Source organism: Vanessa cardui, chromosome 21, assembly GCF_905220365.1.
Source record: "Vanessa cardui chromosome 21, ilVanCard2.1, whole genome shotgun sequence".
In the NCBI taxonomy this organism is placed as follows: Eukaryota; Metazoa; Arthropoda; class Insecta; order Lepidoptera; family Nymphalidae; genus Vanessa; species Vanessa cardui.
In genome coordinates, this window is record NC_061143.1 from 6,418,119 (window position 1) to 6,434,550 (window position 16,432).

General features: G+C 30.7%; 2 protein-coding genes across 6 annotated transcripts in view; one reads left to right on the plus strand and one right to left on the minus strand.

Moving 5' to 3' along the window:
- Window positions 1-13,496, plus strand: part of LOC124538697 (annexin B9) — a 26,805-nt gene extending 13,309 nt beyond the window's left edge. Inside the window, exons 4-8 of one of the 4 annotated variants that reach the window (XM_047115840.1) lie at window positions 4,346-4,550; window positions 7,852-8,081; window positions 9,885-9,981; window positions 11,029-11,210; window positions 12,280-13,496. In XM_047115840.1, the coding sequence (XP_046971796.1) occupies window positions 4,346-4,550; window positions 7,852-8,081; window positions 9,885-9,981; window positions 11,029-11,210; window positions 12,280-12,330 (765 nt within the window). In that variant the 3' untranslated portion in view covers window positions 12,331-13,496. The remainder of the gene's footprint in view (window positions 1-4,345; window positions 4,551-7,851; window positions 8,082-9,884; window positions 9,982-11,028; window positions 11,211-12,279) is intronic. The other 3 variants (XM_047115837.1, XM_047115838.1, XM_047115839.1) reach the window with 3 other exon arrangements.
- LOC124538699 (DNA repair protein RAD51 homolog 3) lies at window positions 13,035-16,389 on the minus strand. 2 transcript variants are annotated; one of them, XM_047115841.1, is made up of 7 exons: window positions 16,249-16,389; window positions 16,002-16,132; window positions 15,710-15,816; window positions 15,476-15,642; window positions 15,030-15,158; window positions 14,417-14,608; window positions 13,035-13,536 (listed from the first exon to the last, which is right to left on the minus strand). In XM_047115841.1, the coding sequence occupies exons 1-7, from the start codon at window positions 16,291-16,293 to the stop codon at window positions 13,504-13,506; spliced, it is 804 nt and encodes a 267-aa protein (XP_046971797.1). In that variant the 5' UTR covers window positions 16,294-16,389; the 3' UTR covers window positions 13,035-13,503. The 2 variants fall into 2 exon arrangements, with proteins under 2 accessions (XP_046971797.1, XP_046971798.1); XM_047115842.1 differs by lacking the exon at window positions 16,002-16,132 and having other exon boundaries at window positions 16,249-16,358.
- Between the last annotated feature and the right edge of the window lie 43 nt (window positions 16,390-16,432).

Here is a 16,432-nt window from a genome sequence, read left to right on the forward strand (position 1 = left end):
TCGGGAGCTATGATGCCACAGACAGACAGACAGACACGTCAAACTTATAATACCCCTCTTTTTGCGTCGGGGCTTAATAACAAAACACCGAAGATTTATTTATTTATTATTTAAAAACAAATATAACAACAAAGTAATATGATAGAGACAGGATATCAGTTTTATGGGCAGCCACGTGAGCTAAGAGCGAAAATGAGAGACATGATCATATTTGCGCAAATATAAAAATGAATCTAATATAGAAATTTTAAAGTCGCTTAAGTTTTTCGCTGATCCTCCGTGAAATCTGGATACCAGTCGTCGGCGTAATCAAAGATAGGAAGCAAAAGCTACGTATTTACATATTGGGCATCCGTATATTTATAAACCTTACGAATATTCGAACAAAATAAACGTTGAAACTGTTTAGTACAGAAAAGCGACAGGAAAAGAAAGAGACAGTAAACATAAAGTTGGCAACGTCGCACTCCCAAATACAGTCCATTCTGTGAGGACGCTAAATAATCGATGCCATAGGTAAACTATGATCAATATATCTAGGATGGCTAAAATGTATCACCATGGTTGTGGGTTCAAAAATGTTTGGGCATAACTGAAAGACGAATATCGCGAAATCTTTTTTTATCGGAAAACGACGTATCCCAAGGGGCTGGAATTCAAAAAACTAAGCAATATTCATTAAGAAATTTTAAGTAAAGTAAGGGGAACTGGGGGACGTCGTAATGATGCACCACGTGCATGACGCCAAATAGGTTGTAGGATGTATATATATATATATATATATATATATATATATATATATATATATATATATATATATATGTTTACTAATTAAATACTCTTACCTTTTCATATTATCTTTCATATGTTCGGCTTTTTAATTTATATGAACGTTTTTTAGTTTTCTGCACAGATTGTACTTTATTTCCCATGTTTACAAAATTAAACTTTATAAAAAATAACTTAACCAAAAAATAAATGGCTAACTACAACTAGACTATTTTAACTTAATATATTTATTTACATAAAAGAATAATATTCGACAATTAATTTACAATTAAAATTACACAAAAATAAAATCTACGAGATTTTATTCGCAACGATGCGGTGAAAAGAGCGACACGTCTGTATAGCAACAGGCCTCGGCCGGCAGTGTCTGTACGAGGCGCTCACGCACACATGCTTACGCATTTTGGTCGAAAATAAGAAAATCTGATTTAAAAAAAATCTATTGATTTTACTAAATAATTAGGATAATAAATTTTTAGTATATTGTTTGTAGAATAATCTGATAAAAGACCAAAATTATTGAAGGTATATAAGTGTAGTTAAAAAACAAAAAAAGACTTTTTTAGAGGTAACTTTGCGATTTTTTTCTATCGTACCAAATTAATTACATCATGTTTTCAACACAATGTATAACTAGCATCTATCCTGAAGATTAACATATATTTTTTTCATTTGGTTTATTGCATTGGATTATATACTTTTTGGCATTTTAAAACTTGCATTTAGCTCATGTAGTCCCCTTAAAAACCAGTTTCACTGTCGCATATATATTTTAACTATGTAATAAAAATATTTGCTAGCGTATATTTTATACCACACACAAAACCAAATAATCTTTACTATTATAAATGAGAAAGTAAATCTGTCCGTCTGTTACGCTTTCTTGAATAAACCACAAATGACAACAAACTTTTTTTTACTTTTGTTTGTGACGAAAGGGCACAGCTAATTTCGCTAATGGGGAAGACACGATTAGACTTATTATGGCTTGTCCCATGCCATTGGTTTGCCACTCCTTGCATTTTAGTTTTATCTACAAATACACTTCAGATATATAAAGCAATTTAGACTGTATGAAAACACACGAACTAAAAAAATCCTACTTATATCCTACGTACTTTATAATAAGGTTGCTGAGGATTCCTCTTCCGCTTCCTCATAATGCGAAAGTTCCGCAACATTTTGGGTTCCTCAACCGATACCGCATCCCCATAAATAAAAATTTATAATCCTTATACGGAACGGTACGTGCTTTTATGGGTAAAAAAATAAAAAGATCTGTTATTTATTAGTCTAACTTGAATCATTTTGGGGTCATATATGACACTGCTAGTTATTTTCTTCGCTCGATATCGTAATCTTATCATTGTTTACATACTTGTCAAGTTGTCACAGCCGACACTTTACAAGTTTGCAAAAGGTGTAATGACTTCAGATGTCATTATTATAATTATCTTGTCATTAAAGAAATCGAGGCGTTTTAAACCGTGGCTCCAATGATATTCTAATAAACAGATATGTTATACCGTTTAGGGACCGTTTATTTTACTTTTCGTTACAAGCAAAAAGGATAGCTTGATAAAAACAATAAGTAAAAGGGATAACTAGATGTTTTAATTACGCAAAACGTATTACTACGTAATTATGATGTATTATAACGTATTACTCCGTAAAACAACTAAAGGCAAACGTCCCAATTAGGACGTTTTCTAGTCTTTTTGCTCGTTAATGACTGTATATCTGTTTACTACAACATCATTGCGTGGCTCACAATAAAAGTATTTCTGTTTCCTGATATATGCGCACAAGGTTTTTTTAACATCCAGTACTAATTGATTTCACGGTTTGTCTAATTTTTCATTTTTTTTAATGATACCTCGCACATATTATTAGCCTGGTTATATTTTATATGAAGTATTCTAATCTAACGGAAAGAGTGTCGAGAATACTGATAATAATATAACAGGGCAACCCATCCCTATAAATTCAGTCTAAAGTATTCTCCTAAACTAAATATATTTATAAAAACTTAACCGATAAGTAAAGTGTTTAAATATGTATATTAACCATCGTTTCAACAATATAGCCTTATCATAAAAATATACATGAAACGATAACAGTTGGGAATAATTAACGCATACAGTAAAAGTCATATTATATCACTAATTATAATAAGTATGTTCATTTTATACATTTTTGTTCTATTTGTGACCGAATAAAAAAAGGTTTAATGACCAATCAAAATTTTAAAAAGATAACACATCGAAAAAACATACAATCGTTGTGTTTCCAATCGATAGGAAAGCAGTTTATCGATCAGAATATGCCTTATTATAAAAAGGTCTTTTAAAGGTCGATTTTACCGATTTTCTCAGTCGAACGTCATAAAAACTCTTTTGCATGATTAAACTAGTTAGGTATGTTATAAAAAACATCTTTGTTATCAAGGTCATTTATGGCAGCGCGTTTTTGATATTAAGAGTGGTTAATATCTTTAAACCCATTACATGCGTGCTTGTGATTCGCTATGACGAAATGTAAGGTGAGATGTGAGTAAATTGAAATGAAATGTGAAGTGAAAAAGGCTGTTACTAATGATCGTTTACTCATTCGCGTGTATTCATATTTCATCCACTTACGAAATGATTTTACATCCACTTTATTAAATGAAAGACGCGGTTGGATAGACGAAAGCGGAGGGGTACTCTATTTTATAATATGTAGTCGTAATCCCATAGACAATTTCTACTTTCATTAATGAATTCGTACTCACATAGTTATACTTTTATTGGCAATGATATTCTAATAAACAGATATGTTATACCCATACTAAACAACAGAAAAATGTGTGCCGCGCCGGGGACCGTTTATTTTACATTTCGTTACAAGTAAAAAGGATAGCTTGATAATAACAATAAGTAAAAGGGATAACTAGATGTTTCAATTACGCAAAACGTATTACTACATAATTATTATGTGTTATAACGTATTACTGGCATAATTATGATGAAAACGACTAAAGGCAAACGTCTCAATTAAGACGTTTTCTAATCTTCACTTTTTGCGCGTTAATGACTCTGATTACTAGAATATCATTGTTTATTGGTAAATATGTATTATCATTCTGTTCTCCGGTTTCTCTTTAATAGTAATTTAAATTATGCGCGCGATGCTGTTATGACTAATCTAATAATAGTCTCTTATTTACATAAACCTACTAGTAGAAGATAATACAAAACATACCGGTACTACCTTCTAGACCATTCCATTAGAGTTACTAATATAATAATAGTATGAACTATTACAATTCTTGAATATTAATAATTATTCTGATCTAACTCGGATATCTAATCCAGACAATGAGGCCTTATTGATTTGTTTGATAAAATTTTTAATCGTTAATACAGATTCTAAAACCATCCTTTTATATTTATAATAATAATACTATCAAAATATATCCATGAAAATTATGTATGTAAACAAATACAGATTATGTAGTTATTTTATAACACGTTCAAAAAGGTTGTAGTCAAATTCAAGTATTCTTTTTTAATAGGACCTCATCAGTGAACTCAAGAGCGAACTCGGCGGTAACCTCGAGAACGTGATAATAGCTCTCATGACTCCCCTCCCACACTTCTACGCTAAGGAGTTGCATGACGCAGTCGCGGGGATCGGAACTGACGAGGAAGCTATCATCGAAATCCTTTGCACCCTATCCAACTACGGAATAAGGACTATTTCAGCATTTTATGAACAACGTAAGTAAATATTGCTATTTTACTCTGGTGCGATTGTCAATTCAAAAAGCATTTTTTTCCGTTTTAAAACCCGTCAGTTTAATATCTCTAAAGTGGTAAATTTTAAAAGTGTAATTGGAGTGCGACAATTATGTAAAGTTTGAATAAAACGTTCCTAATGTTAGATATTTTTCTTCGATGTTTCAAACATCAATAAGAGTATTTCAAGGTCAACTGAGAGTTCAAAGAAAATATGTAACATGCAAAGGCAAAGAAGTAACAAATGTCCTAATGCAAAATGGCGGCATAAGGCCTCGTGGTACAAAGGGCCTCGCGCTCGAATTTTGAAAAAAAAGAAGGGCCTCGTAAATTCTTGCCCACATTCAAATTCGATCTTGCACCGCCACTGGTAACAAACAGCCACGGTGCAAAGGGCCTCGCGTCCGAAATTTGAAAAAGTACAAAATTACCATGGGGAACAGAGTACTGAAAAAAAAACAACAAGGGCCTCGCAAACTGTATCTTGCCTACATTAAACTGCTTCTACCATACATCTTGAGACTTTAACATAAAACGGTTTATAAGTAACCTAATTAATTGTCTCATCAAATTTGGCTTACTAATGTGGAATGTTACAGAACACTTTATCAAATTTAAATAATCCGTTATAAACAAAATATTCGTTTCCGTCAAATCCGCTATTAATACCGGATACCATTAATTATGTTCGTTTCAATGTACAATCGTGGGTTCATTTATACATTTATATTAAACCAGTTTGTTTAGAAATCTATGATCGTACAATTTTCTTAACAATTTGCGATTTCGATTTGATAACTTTCTACTAATTATATCAATATTAAAATTTATTACATTCCAGTTCATGGAAACATCATGTCAATCATTTAAATTTGTCAATACACTTATTAACAATATAATCCAATGTAATATAATATATTAAACTTTAATATTTATATATCTTATAATGTTCCTTATACTCTTATGATTATCATAATCATCTAATTTGTTGCTTTTTATTGTGTATAAATTTCATCTATAACAATTAAACTCGTTCATTATAACAATGTATGTTAACATAATCAAATACTATATTATATATGTATGTATTACATCAATGTGATTAAATTAGGTTAAAATTTTTTTTTTTGCTAACCGTATTTTCAAGTCAATTGACAAGTTGAGGTCATTGACATTTCTATTAATATTGGAATCGCTTATAAACTGGTTGCACATTTGGCCGCTTTTAATTTTGTTTCCAAGAAAACAAAACTGCCGACAAAATTTTTGTACAAGAACATGAAATGCAGGCTGTTATGATAATAGTTTAAATTTAAATATTTAAACCTTCTCCGAAACGCGCTGCACTTTCGGGTGAAAAATTTACCGGCTTTTAGTTGTTTTTTTCAGTGAAGAGTTACAAAAAAAACCACAATTCCTCAATTTTAGAAATATGTGATCTTTAGTAAATAAGCTTGTTATGAAAAATTTAATATTTATTTCGTTGAGTACATAGAAATTCTATCGCTAATTTTGCCAGACAACTGGTATGGAGGCAATGTGAGTTCTACTTATCATTTCGTAATTATCATATTTCGGGTAAATAACTCGAGCTGTAATATCCATTTCCTTTCATAATTAATTCACAAACAAATATATTAATATTCAGATTGCCATTACAAAATTTAATATGTTGTCTCAATAGTTTATAGTTTTAAATAATTCTTTGCAATTCATCTCATAACCAACTCAAACACATTACAAATTTAGTAGTGCTTGCTTGGGGTCGAACCCTCATACACCAGTAAGATTCACTCTTATGGAATGAAAAAAAAAACTTCTGAAGGTTGCATGCGATGCGTCTAACACGTAATGCACTGCGCAGTGCATAATTTACTTAAAATCTATTAACCATACACCATAACATTAACGTGTTATTAAAACGCAAACGACTTAGTGCAATACATCTAACAGAACTTACTTTACTCCATAAATCAAATCATATTACATATAAACTTACCTTACATTAAAAGTAAATATTTAAGTTTAAAATACCTACATGTAAACAGGATAGATCACGAGTTGTGATCACACGTTCGACGTTGTTGCGTGATGCTAATCTATAATAGTTTTATTTTTAAAATCAATAATATGATTGTTATATACAGTAAGCATTAAATGTGAAATGAAATGCACTTACGCATTAGATTCACCCAATACATTGTAGAATAGGTTGTAATAACTGCTTTTCTTGTTGAATCTCGATAACGACTATTTTACGTGAAAGTATTTCATTAAAGACACGTTCTGTTATGTATATGTTCTTTATTTGAATAATCAGATTACTTGACAGCTAGTAAGAACAATAGAAAGTATTTTATCGAGTAAAATGTAAATTATTATTATACATGTCAATTAATGTGATAAGGTTGTATAATTTTATCTTATCTTTACTATAATTATACAATCGAAAGTAATGTCTCTGCTGTTTCTCTTCCACAGCCAAACCTAACTAAACTAATTCGATTAAATTTGGTATAAAGTAAGCCTGAACCCTTGGTTTAAGCTATTATTTATCTAACATCAACCCCTAAAAATAGTATGTTATAAACTTTAATGAATATTTGAAGTTAAAGATTGATTATAGTTTAGTTAATTTTAATATAAAAATAAAACTTAAAATACAGGGTAATTGCATTGTCATCACATTTATACGTATGCAAAGTTTCGAATTAATTAGACTTCTGGAAATAGCTGAAAATCGCGATCAAATATTCTACATAGATACATAAGTACAGCCCAAACTTATAGAAGCGTGTTAAAAATAATGAAAGACTCATGTTATGTTTTGAATTATTTTCAATTAATGGAATTAATGTGTATAATACAAATATTATATTGTTTTATATATTGTTATATTGGCGCCGGTCGACCATGAGTTAGTAGGTCATTTGGTACGAAATGCCGTCATACACCATTAGCATTCATAGCCAATGGGAAATTTGCGTTCGTGAGCAAAAGTAATTAGACTAATGAAATTGTTTAGTTTTACGTGTAGAACAATTTGATGACCATGTTTTTTTTTTTGCTTTTTCCATAAAGCAAAGCATTAAATTGAATATTGTATTCAATTCCAATAATTATTAGTAATTGGATATAAAGAGTTCTTTGTTTATACAAAAATGAAATATAGCACAGATTATGTCAAAAATTATTACACAGATAATTAATTTATTAAAACAAAATAACATTTTTTTGTGTTCCAAATTTTATCTATTGTCTATTTGTTTTTTTTTTTTTTTAGTATATGGCAAGAGCCTGGAATCGGACCTTAAGGGTGACACCTCTGGCCACTTCAAGCGTCTATGCGTGTCCCTGTGCATGGCCAACCGTGATGAGAACGCCGGAGTCGACGAGGGCGCGGCCAAAGCCGACGCTGAGGCGCTGGCGTCAGCCGGAGAGGGACAGTGGGGCACAGACGAGTCTGTCTTCAACTCCATCCTTATCACACGCTCTTATCAGCAGTTGAGACAAGTGAGTAAACTAAATGCATTCCAATATTCGATATTTAAAAAAGCAATCCGTAAATAACTACTGCTTATCTTTAACTAATTGCATATAAATATATTTCAAAGAATGTTAGAATAAAGGTCTGTTCATCATTAGAGTTCTTCTCAATACCTACGAATATTTAACTTGGAACTTCTCACGCTTGTTAAATTGAGTTCTTGATTATATTACTTTAATGAATAAAATTAAATAACTTTATTATCTTATACTTACCTACAAATATATTATAAATATTTGTTGTAAGTTTAAAAAGTAGATTGCAAATCTTAATAATAAAGCTTGAATCTTAAGAATAAATCAGTCATTGATCGTGTATGAATCACCTAAATACGTATATTATAAGTACTATAGTAATACAAGTGATCGAAAGCCAGAAACATTGACGAATAAACTATAAATAAATCGCAAGCAATCAGAAAAACATTCTTGTTAAATCAATATGGAAGTATTTTCCTCATTCTATTCCGTTTGGTATTCTAAAATGACACATATTTCAATTTTTTTTTAAATTATTGTTGTAAGCTATATTTTTATTTTGTGTCATTTAGGTACGAATAGTGTACATTAATGAAAATAAATATAACAAAGACAATAGGCACCACTTTTATATACCAATGTCAATAATTATGCTATTAAATATCTGTGCAATCTGTCACTCGTGTGGCAGTTGTCATATATGTAAAAAAAAATAGTTATCACATTACATACAGCCAAATTCCAATTAGACACACATGTTAGACGCAATTACGTATAGTACGACACAACTTAGATGTAGCATCGGCAAAATTCAAACCGATCACATCCGAATTATCGATCATATCCGAGTACGCTATCCCAATATTTATTTTTCATGCGAATATGATCTTTGCACAAAGGTTATAACTTGCAATATCATATAACTTAATATATTCGTCAATTTGACACGTCGATTTACATGCACTTGCTTCCTCTGACGCGTGAATCTATAGCGACGAATAGCGTCGAATGGCGCTATAGAGAGCTATTCTATTGGTTGTGTAAATCGGCAGTAATCGGTTTTATTTTCATTCCATTGCATTTTCCGATGCTATATCTAATTTGTGTCGTACTATACATACAGCCAAATTCCAATTAGACACACATGTAACACGCAATTACGTATGTACGTGTAAAATATAATTAATTCGAAAAATAAACGCTGATATGCCGAAAGTCTCGCTGACTCACTATCATTATGCATTAAATAATTTAATGATGGTCACAGACGTCTCATGTATTATTCATATATTCATACAATTTTAACAATACGATTTGTTAATTAGCCTCGATGGCTCAGATGATAAAGAACGTAGTGTCTGCATCATAGTTTCAATTCAAATCAGTACATTTTACATTTTTGTTGTTATAAAGTTAGAAGTATAGCATACACAATCCACATGTAAATTGTAAATGTTCCACCTTATGTTATTGTTAAAATTTTGATTGATGCACTGTCTAAAAAAATATTATAAAATGATTAATTTTCGGTGTAAAACAAATAGTCATTAATATAGCAGGTTTGGTTGTCACGAAAGTTAACTTCGATTTTTTCTGTAGCGCATCCAAAATCATCATAGACTCCCCCGGTGCCCCGTAAAGGCAAAAAGGAGGGCGGGGAACCAAAACTAAACCAATTTCTATATTTGATATGCAATAACTGGTTATTTATGTCCAGTCCTTACCGAATAGTCCAAAGAGTGTTATCATTATTCTGGTATAAGTTACATTAGAACAATTGTGTGGTTACAGATCTTCGCTGAATACGAGGCCTTGACCGGCAAAGATATTGAAGAGACAATCAAGAAGGAATTCTCTGGAAGCGTCGAGAAGGGAATGCTTGCTATCGGTATGTATATTACTCACAAAAGAATACAATACATTTAAGCGAATTAAAGTATCAATTTCGTAAGACTTTCTCTTATCATGAATTACTAACTTTGTTACTGCATTAAAATACTTGTTTCATGAATTTCTAATAACGTCATCGAAGACGAATAACGTTATTTTCGTCTTCCCAAGTTATATCTATGACGGTTAATCTCAAGAGTAGGCAACTCCGCAGAGCACATTATAGTGCATACTTATACACGCATTTGTGTCCGCAAATACAGGAGCACTCTATTATCCGATGGAACGGCAAATGCGTCATGACAGAACAAAATGCATCACGTGCTTTCCGAGAAAAAAGTAACGGCCAGACCTTGATTTCAACCCTAGGAATTTCGGGCTTATAGATCGAACAATGAGACAGTCAAATATTAGATAAGATATAGATACAATAACAAACATTCCCTTTTCTGATAGGTACTTCACATTATAAGTAAAAAAGCGACATTTACATTAAGTAATTGCTTCATCACATAGCTATTCACAGATAACACAGAAATCGGTATTTCGTTTTACAAGGAATAACAAAAACTGTAAATGATTCTCATAATGAGTCATTAATGACGTATAAGAAGTGAAGGTTAGATTGTAACTAGAATAGGAAGTCAACTGTGACCTTGCGATGACTCATGCAGCCATTATATACAGAGCACGGAATTGCTTTATAAAAAAAAAAACATGTTTTGACTATTGCTAAAAATAAACCGACCTTATCTTTTATCTTAAATGATTGCACTTTTGTATTCTTAGATATTGCTACGAGAAGGTATAAGATGTCATATATTGAAACATGCTTATAAGCAAAGACTAAAATGGAATCCTACATAGGAACCTACATAGGAAAACAACTAACTGGAAAATATTTAAAGTCATGAGCGGATACAATAATTCATTCGTTTCAGTCTTTATTTCATAACTTTAATATTATTTTCTTACTCCAAAGACTCGCCTGTTATGCCATCAGTTTATTTATTATTTATTAACGATGAAATTATTTATTTTCTAGTCAAGTGTGTGAAGAGCAAAGTTGGTTTCTTCGCGGAACGTCTGTACTACTCTATGAAGGGTCTGGGAACCAACGACAAAACCCTCATCAGAATTGTCGTAAGCCGTTCCGAGATCGATCTCGGTGACATCAAACAGGCTTTCCTAGACAAGTACGGCAAACCCCTGGAGGAGTGGATCGCTGTGAGTAACATTCACTTATTTATATTCGTAGCAAATATTTTCCATACATTTTTAATAGTAGCTGAATTGGATGCTATATTAGTTCACTGTATATACTTTGATAGCTACCAATACAGTTTATTAAATAATTGAATCACATATTGGCTTTTTAATGTTTATGTAGTGAAAAAACTCAAGGTGATTAACCCACATTCATCACAAATAACAGAAGTCATTAGTTGTGTAGCGGGGCTATAGTCATTCATTAGATTTAAATATTTTTTATCAAACTAACCCAATTATTATTGTTGTTTTGTGTTACTAATGGCATGTAAAACCTAATTGTAAAATTTAAACTATTTTCAAGATGCTGACCCATACTTTCTATGATATGAATAAAATAATAAATAAGTTAATTATATAACAGCTTTACTTTACTTTTATTGAATAATCAGCATGAGACAAAATCATGTCACTTTATATTTTTTCTCCATTTATTAAGAATTCTCATCATTCTCAAAGCAATAATTGTATATACAGATCTGTTTATGTATTCCATTATTTTTTTTTTATATGTAAATCTAAATACAAACCTCAACTCCTTATAAATAGTCAGTTGTTTTGTGTTTTAATATGAATATTAATTATTTTACAAAATGTGTTTTCTAACGATGGTTTTATGTAATTCAATGATAATGTCTTAAAGCGTGTATGTTAAATTGTTTAACATTAATTTGTTTATTTATTTACCATTAAATAGAAAAAAGTTATTAAAATACTCAAAATGTAGTGGGATTTTCATACCACATTATGGAATCAGCTAATAGTCGCTTTTAAAGTAACGAAGACTGACCTTCTCTATAATAGGCTTTTGGTAATATCTGCCAAACAGTCTTTGACATATAAGGTGTTTTTAGGAATCTAACTCAATTATCAAAATCGGGTTAAGGTAGTAAATACAAACACGGGTATAATTACTCTCCTTTGCTATAATCGGGGACCAAAAAAACAAGCATCTTTTTACTGCTGATTATTGCTTTCGACAAAATAATTAGACAGCGTTCAGAATAGTGAAACATTTTGATTGCAGGGCGACACTTCCGGGGATTACAAGAAGGCTTTACTGACTCTTGTTGAGTAAATAGTGTTGGCAAGGATGGTCTTGGAGACAACGAATGAGATCACCTAGATTTTAATTCACTACATTCTTTTTGTCAATTGTTAGGTTCTTAAGAGCTAGGGTACGAGCACACTGAAAACAAACTTGATATACTTTACCCTAATAGTCTCAAAGACGATTATTGTAAAAATTGTTTTCAGTATGACCAAACCTTAGGTTATCCATGCCGAGTGTAAATTTATTTTTTCATAAAGATCTGTATATTTTGCTTATGTTTATCATTGTCACGTAACTTTCTCTGCACAGTAGCTAACAGCTTAGTGTCGCGAGTGCATGGTGCCTGGTACCTCAGTGTGGAGGTTGCTTTTTTACAAGTAGTTGTTCCCATTTTTCAGGAGGAGATGGAAGGTTCACTCGGTTATCTCCTATCTACAATGTCTTACTAAGGCTACCCTACCCCAGACTAAATAAGTTGTATTACAGCCGCCACTACCATGTATGACCTGTGGTGTAAATATTTATAATCTGTCGTACCCTATTTATGTGTTTTGGTACACTTTACTTATTGATGCATTTTGAAAAAGATTATTATGTTTTTTAAGTTATATTAATTATTTAATCTCATGTGTGATTTATAATCTCATGCTAATCTCAATGCACGCTGTGTGATGTATCGATAGAAATTATGGGCCAGTTTCGGTATTATTTTTGCTACTGTTACAGTGTTGGTTTTTTCAATATCTTTACAGGATGACCTAGATGGTGACTTCAGGAATGTGCTAGTCACACTTTGTGCTTAATCCTGCAAAATAAATTATATATTTTATTTGCAAATTATAAATTATTTTTCTATAAATGTTTTAAACAATGCATGTTATCGATTAGTTCTATTACAGAAACAAATGTAATATTTTGCAGGATGATACGAAAGGAGACTACAAAAGGGTGTTACTCACTATTGTTTCTTAAGAAAAAGCATAATAAGACTACAATGTACTGAATGTTTGTATTATTGCACTTAAAAAGCTAAGTCCCGATGTGAAACTGCCTTTATATAACTGTTGAGATGTGTAGAAATAAAAGCTTGATATTTTTGTGAAAATGAGATATTTATTGGTGCTGTAGTTTTGTTTACGGTGTATTATATATACATAAATACATTATTAATAAAACTATGTATGTTTCAATCGTATTTTATTGGACATCCCGAATACCCTCGTGTGTTATCTGGAAAAACAATTATTTACATTATTTATATTACCTTCGTAATTTGTTCAAAATATTGAAAAACGTTAAAGATAAACGAAATAATAGACCAAGGTACATTTTCGCGCTAAAAAGGCAGATAATAGATAAATGTCATTATGGTTACATTTTAATGGTCTCTAATTATTACTTATTAAAACTTGGAATATTTGCTTACGAAAAGTAGAATTGTATCTAAAGAATTCTCCAATTTTTTATTTAAAAAGTTTTACAAAACACTAATCTTGGCAGTGTTTCAAACATTGCACACAATTACTTTGAAAATTATTCAGCATTCTTCTGGCTAAGACATTCCACATCAACTTGTCAATCAATTATATCCAACATTTAAGTAGCTTCTTTGTAAGTGCTCTTTTAACATATGAGCTTATATACAGCCAGAGAAAATTTGAATATAAATACAAGGCATGACAAAGTTATATGTAATATTTTTGTTCGAATATTTAGATGTTTTGATGATTGATGATTTGATTATATTAGCCAGAGATACAAGTCAGAAATAAAAAAATAATAATTAAATAATAAGAACTATGTCTATGATGGTTAAAAAATATTCTTAGAAGTTTGTATAGATTTTTTTGTATTCTCCAAGGAAATAAACAAATAAATATTTCGACTAAATAGGATCCAATTGTCAACGCACTGTTTCCAGTAATCGAAAATACCTATCCAATTAAGGGAGTCATTTTGTAAATACCTAAGAAATTTCCCTGATCCTGTATTATAATTTCAATCAATTAAAATATACTTTATTCAAGTAGTCTTTTACAAGCACTTTTCAATCGTCATTTAACAATATCTATCCTTTAATATGATAAAATAAATATATTGTATTGTTTACTTGAAACTTTCCAACGCCTTCCGCTACAATATTACTTTTAAGAATCGCAGCTAGTCTTATATTCTCTAGGGGCTCTGGAGCGGAAAGAAGAACACGCATGTTACAACGATGCGACCAAGTGTCACCTAACGAACCAACTATTGCTCCTGTTGATAGACCTATTCTGGTGGTCATTTCATTTGTTAAAACAACCTGAAAAAGAAATTACATTACACGCGAACATTAGGTATACAATTGCAAAACGAAATACTTGACCGATTTATTTATACAATACTCAAAACAAATTAAGATTAAGCAATTTACATTTAAATAGAGGACCTATTTAGTAAGGGCGCCGCCGATGGATGCTACCACGAAGAAACAACTTAATAATTTTTTTGTCTTCTCATTAATATTTGTTTCTTTTTCCCGAAAATCATATGTTTTTAATTTCAAATTAGAACAAGTATCATAAATTTATACTTAAAAAAAACTACTTCAGTTATTTTTTTGTGCCTATATAAAATATTCTTGTAACAATTTAATGTATTTTAAATTTGTATATTGGTGTATAAATTTGTAGAAAAAAGTAAAATTTGATTTTAATGTTCAATAACTTAAAAGCAGTTCTCACAGCAATTTGATTTTTCAATGTCAGCTTCTGTAAATCTGCCATCAATCTAAATAGCAATCCTGTTCTCTGTTTCATAGAGATGCCGTCTTTAAATGGAAATGCTATTGAATCTATGACTATGAGTTTCACCTAAAATTGAAATAGTATGTTACAAAGGTTATTTAATACTAAATAGCCTTGTATCATTTATTTAGCCAGACATAATATGTCTGTATGTCTAGTCAAATAAATGATGACTAGTCTTAGTTAAAGCAGAGAATGTTTTGATATAAACAATGACAAACAGATGGACTAAGTACTTCCACACAAGTAAAGTAGCATAAAGTTCAGCGGGAGCAAGCATAGTTCTCATGGAGAAGATAATAAAGTTTACTTATTTGTTTATATCTTAACTAAATAAATAGTCTAAGTAAATGCCATTGAAAGTTACTATAAACTTATATTACATTTGGTTTATCCCTTATGAAATTGGGTAGTTGATATAAAAATGCACAAAACTTTTCAATTCCAATTGCTTTGACATAATGAAATTTCTTCAAGGCTTGTTCTTCGCTTATTGCTATTGAAGAATCCATAATCCTCTGACATTTTGCTAAGCTAGAAAATAAAATTTCTACAGCACAAAATATAACAGTTCATAGATTATGATAGATATATCAATAAACTATATAAATACTTACCCTTAAATCTACTTAATGTAAAGTTTGAATTTGTGTCAATGTAAAGAGCTTCTGAATTGAGGCCACCCAGAACTTCAGGTATTTGTACAGAGGCACATAGTTGCAAACTATAAGCAAATTTAAAAATGACATTAAAACATTACTTCATTCTTGGTTCATAAGTTTATTTGGATTTTCGTTAAATATTAACAAAAATAAACAGTGTGAAATAGACAGTGTTAATAACCAGATTAGTATATAATTTACATATGAATAATAATTTTTTACTCGTAAGTAGTCTTAGTATTCAAACCATAGTTGTGTTTTCCCAGACCCGGGTAAGCCTAACAATTCTATGAGAGAACCCAATTGTATTCCGCCAGTACCCAAAACTTTATCAAGATTTTGACTAAATGTTGGTATTGAGGGTAAGCTGGTTTCAATCTGGAAATAAACAGATTTTGTAAGCATGTTCTTCGTTATAATAGGTTTTACAATAGTCTTCTGTTCTTATTTATTAGAATATTATTGATGGGTGTTATTGTAGTTCTATAACTTACTTGCCACAACTCTGTTGCATTATATATTTTAAATTCAGAGCTCATTCTCAAATAGATGTCCTTGATGACTTAATTCTTATGAGTATAAAAACTTTATGTGTTGAAGCATAGGCTTAAAATAAAATAAAATCAAAAGTTTTTACTTGATTGAAAATGTTTGAAAACTATTTTAAATTTTCATACC

Coding starts and splice junctions, on each gene's coding strand:
- LOC124538699 (XM_047115841.1), bottom strand. CDS start 16,293: ATGAGCTCTGAATTTAAAATATATAATGCAACAGAGTTGTGGCAA. Junction 15,817..16,001: donor TCTGGGAAAACACAACTATG/GTTTGAATACTA, acceptor ATTTGCTTATAG/TTTGCAACTATGTGCCTCTG. Junction 14,609..15,029: donor CATTGAAAAATCAAATTGCT/GTGAGAACTGCT, acceptor TTTCTTTTTCAG/GTTGTTTTAACAAATGAAAT.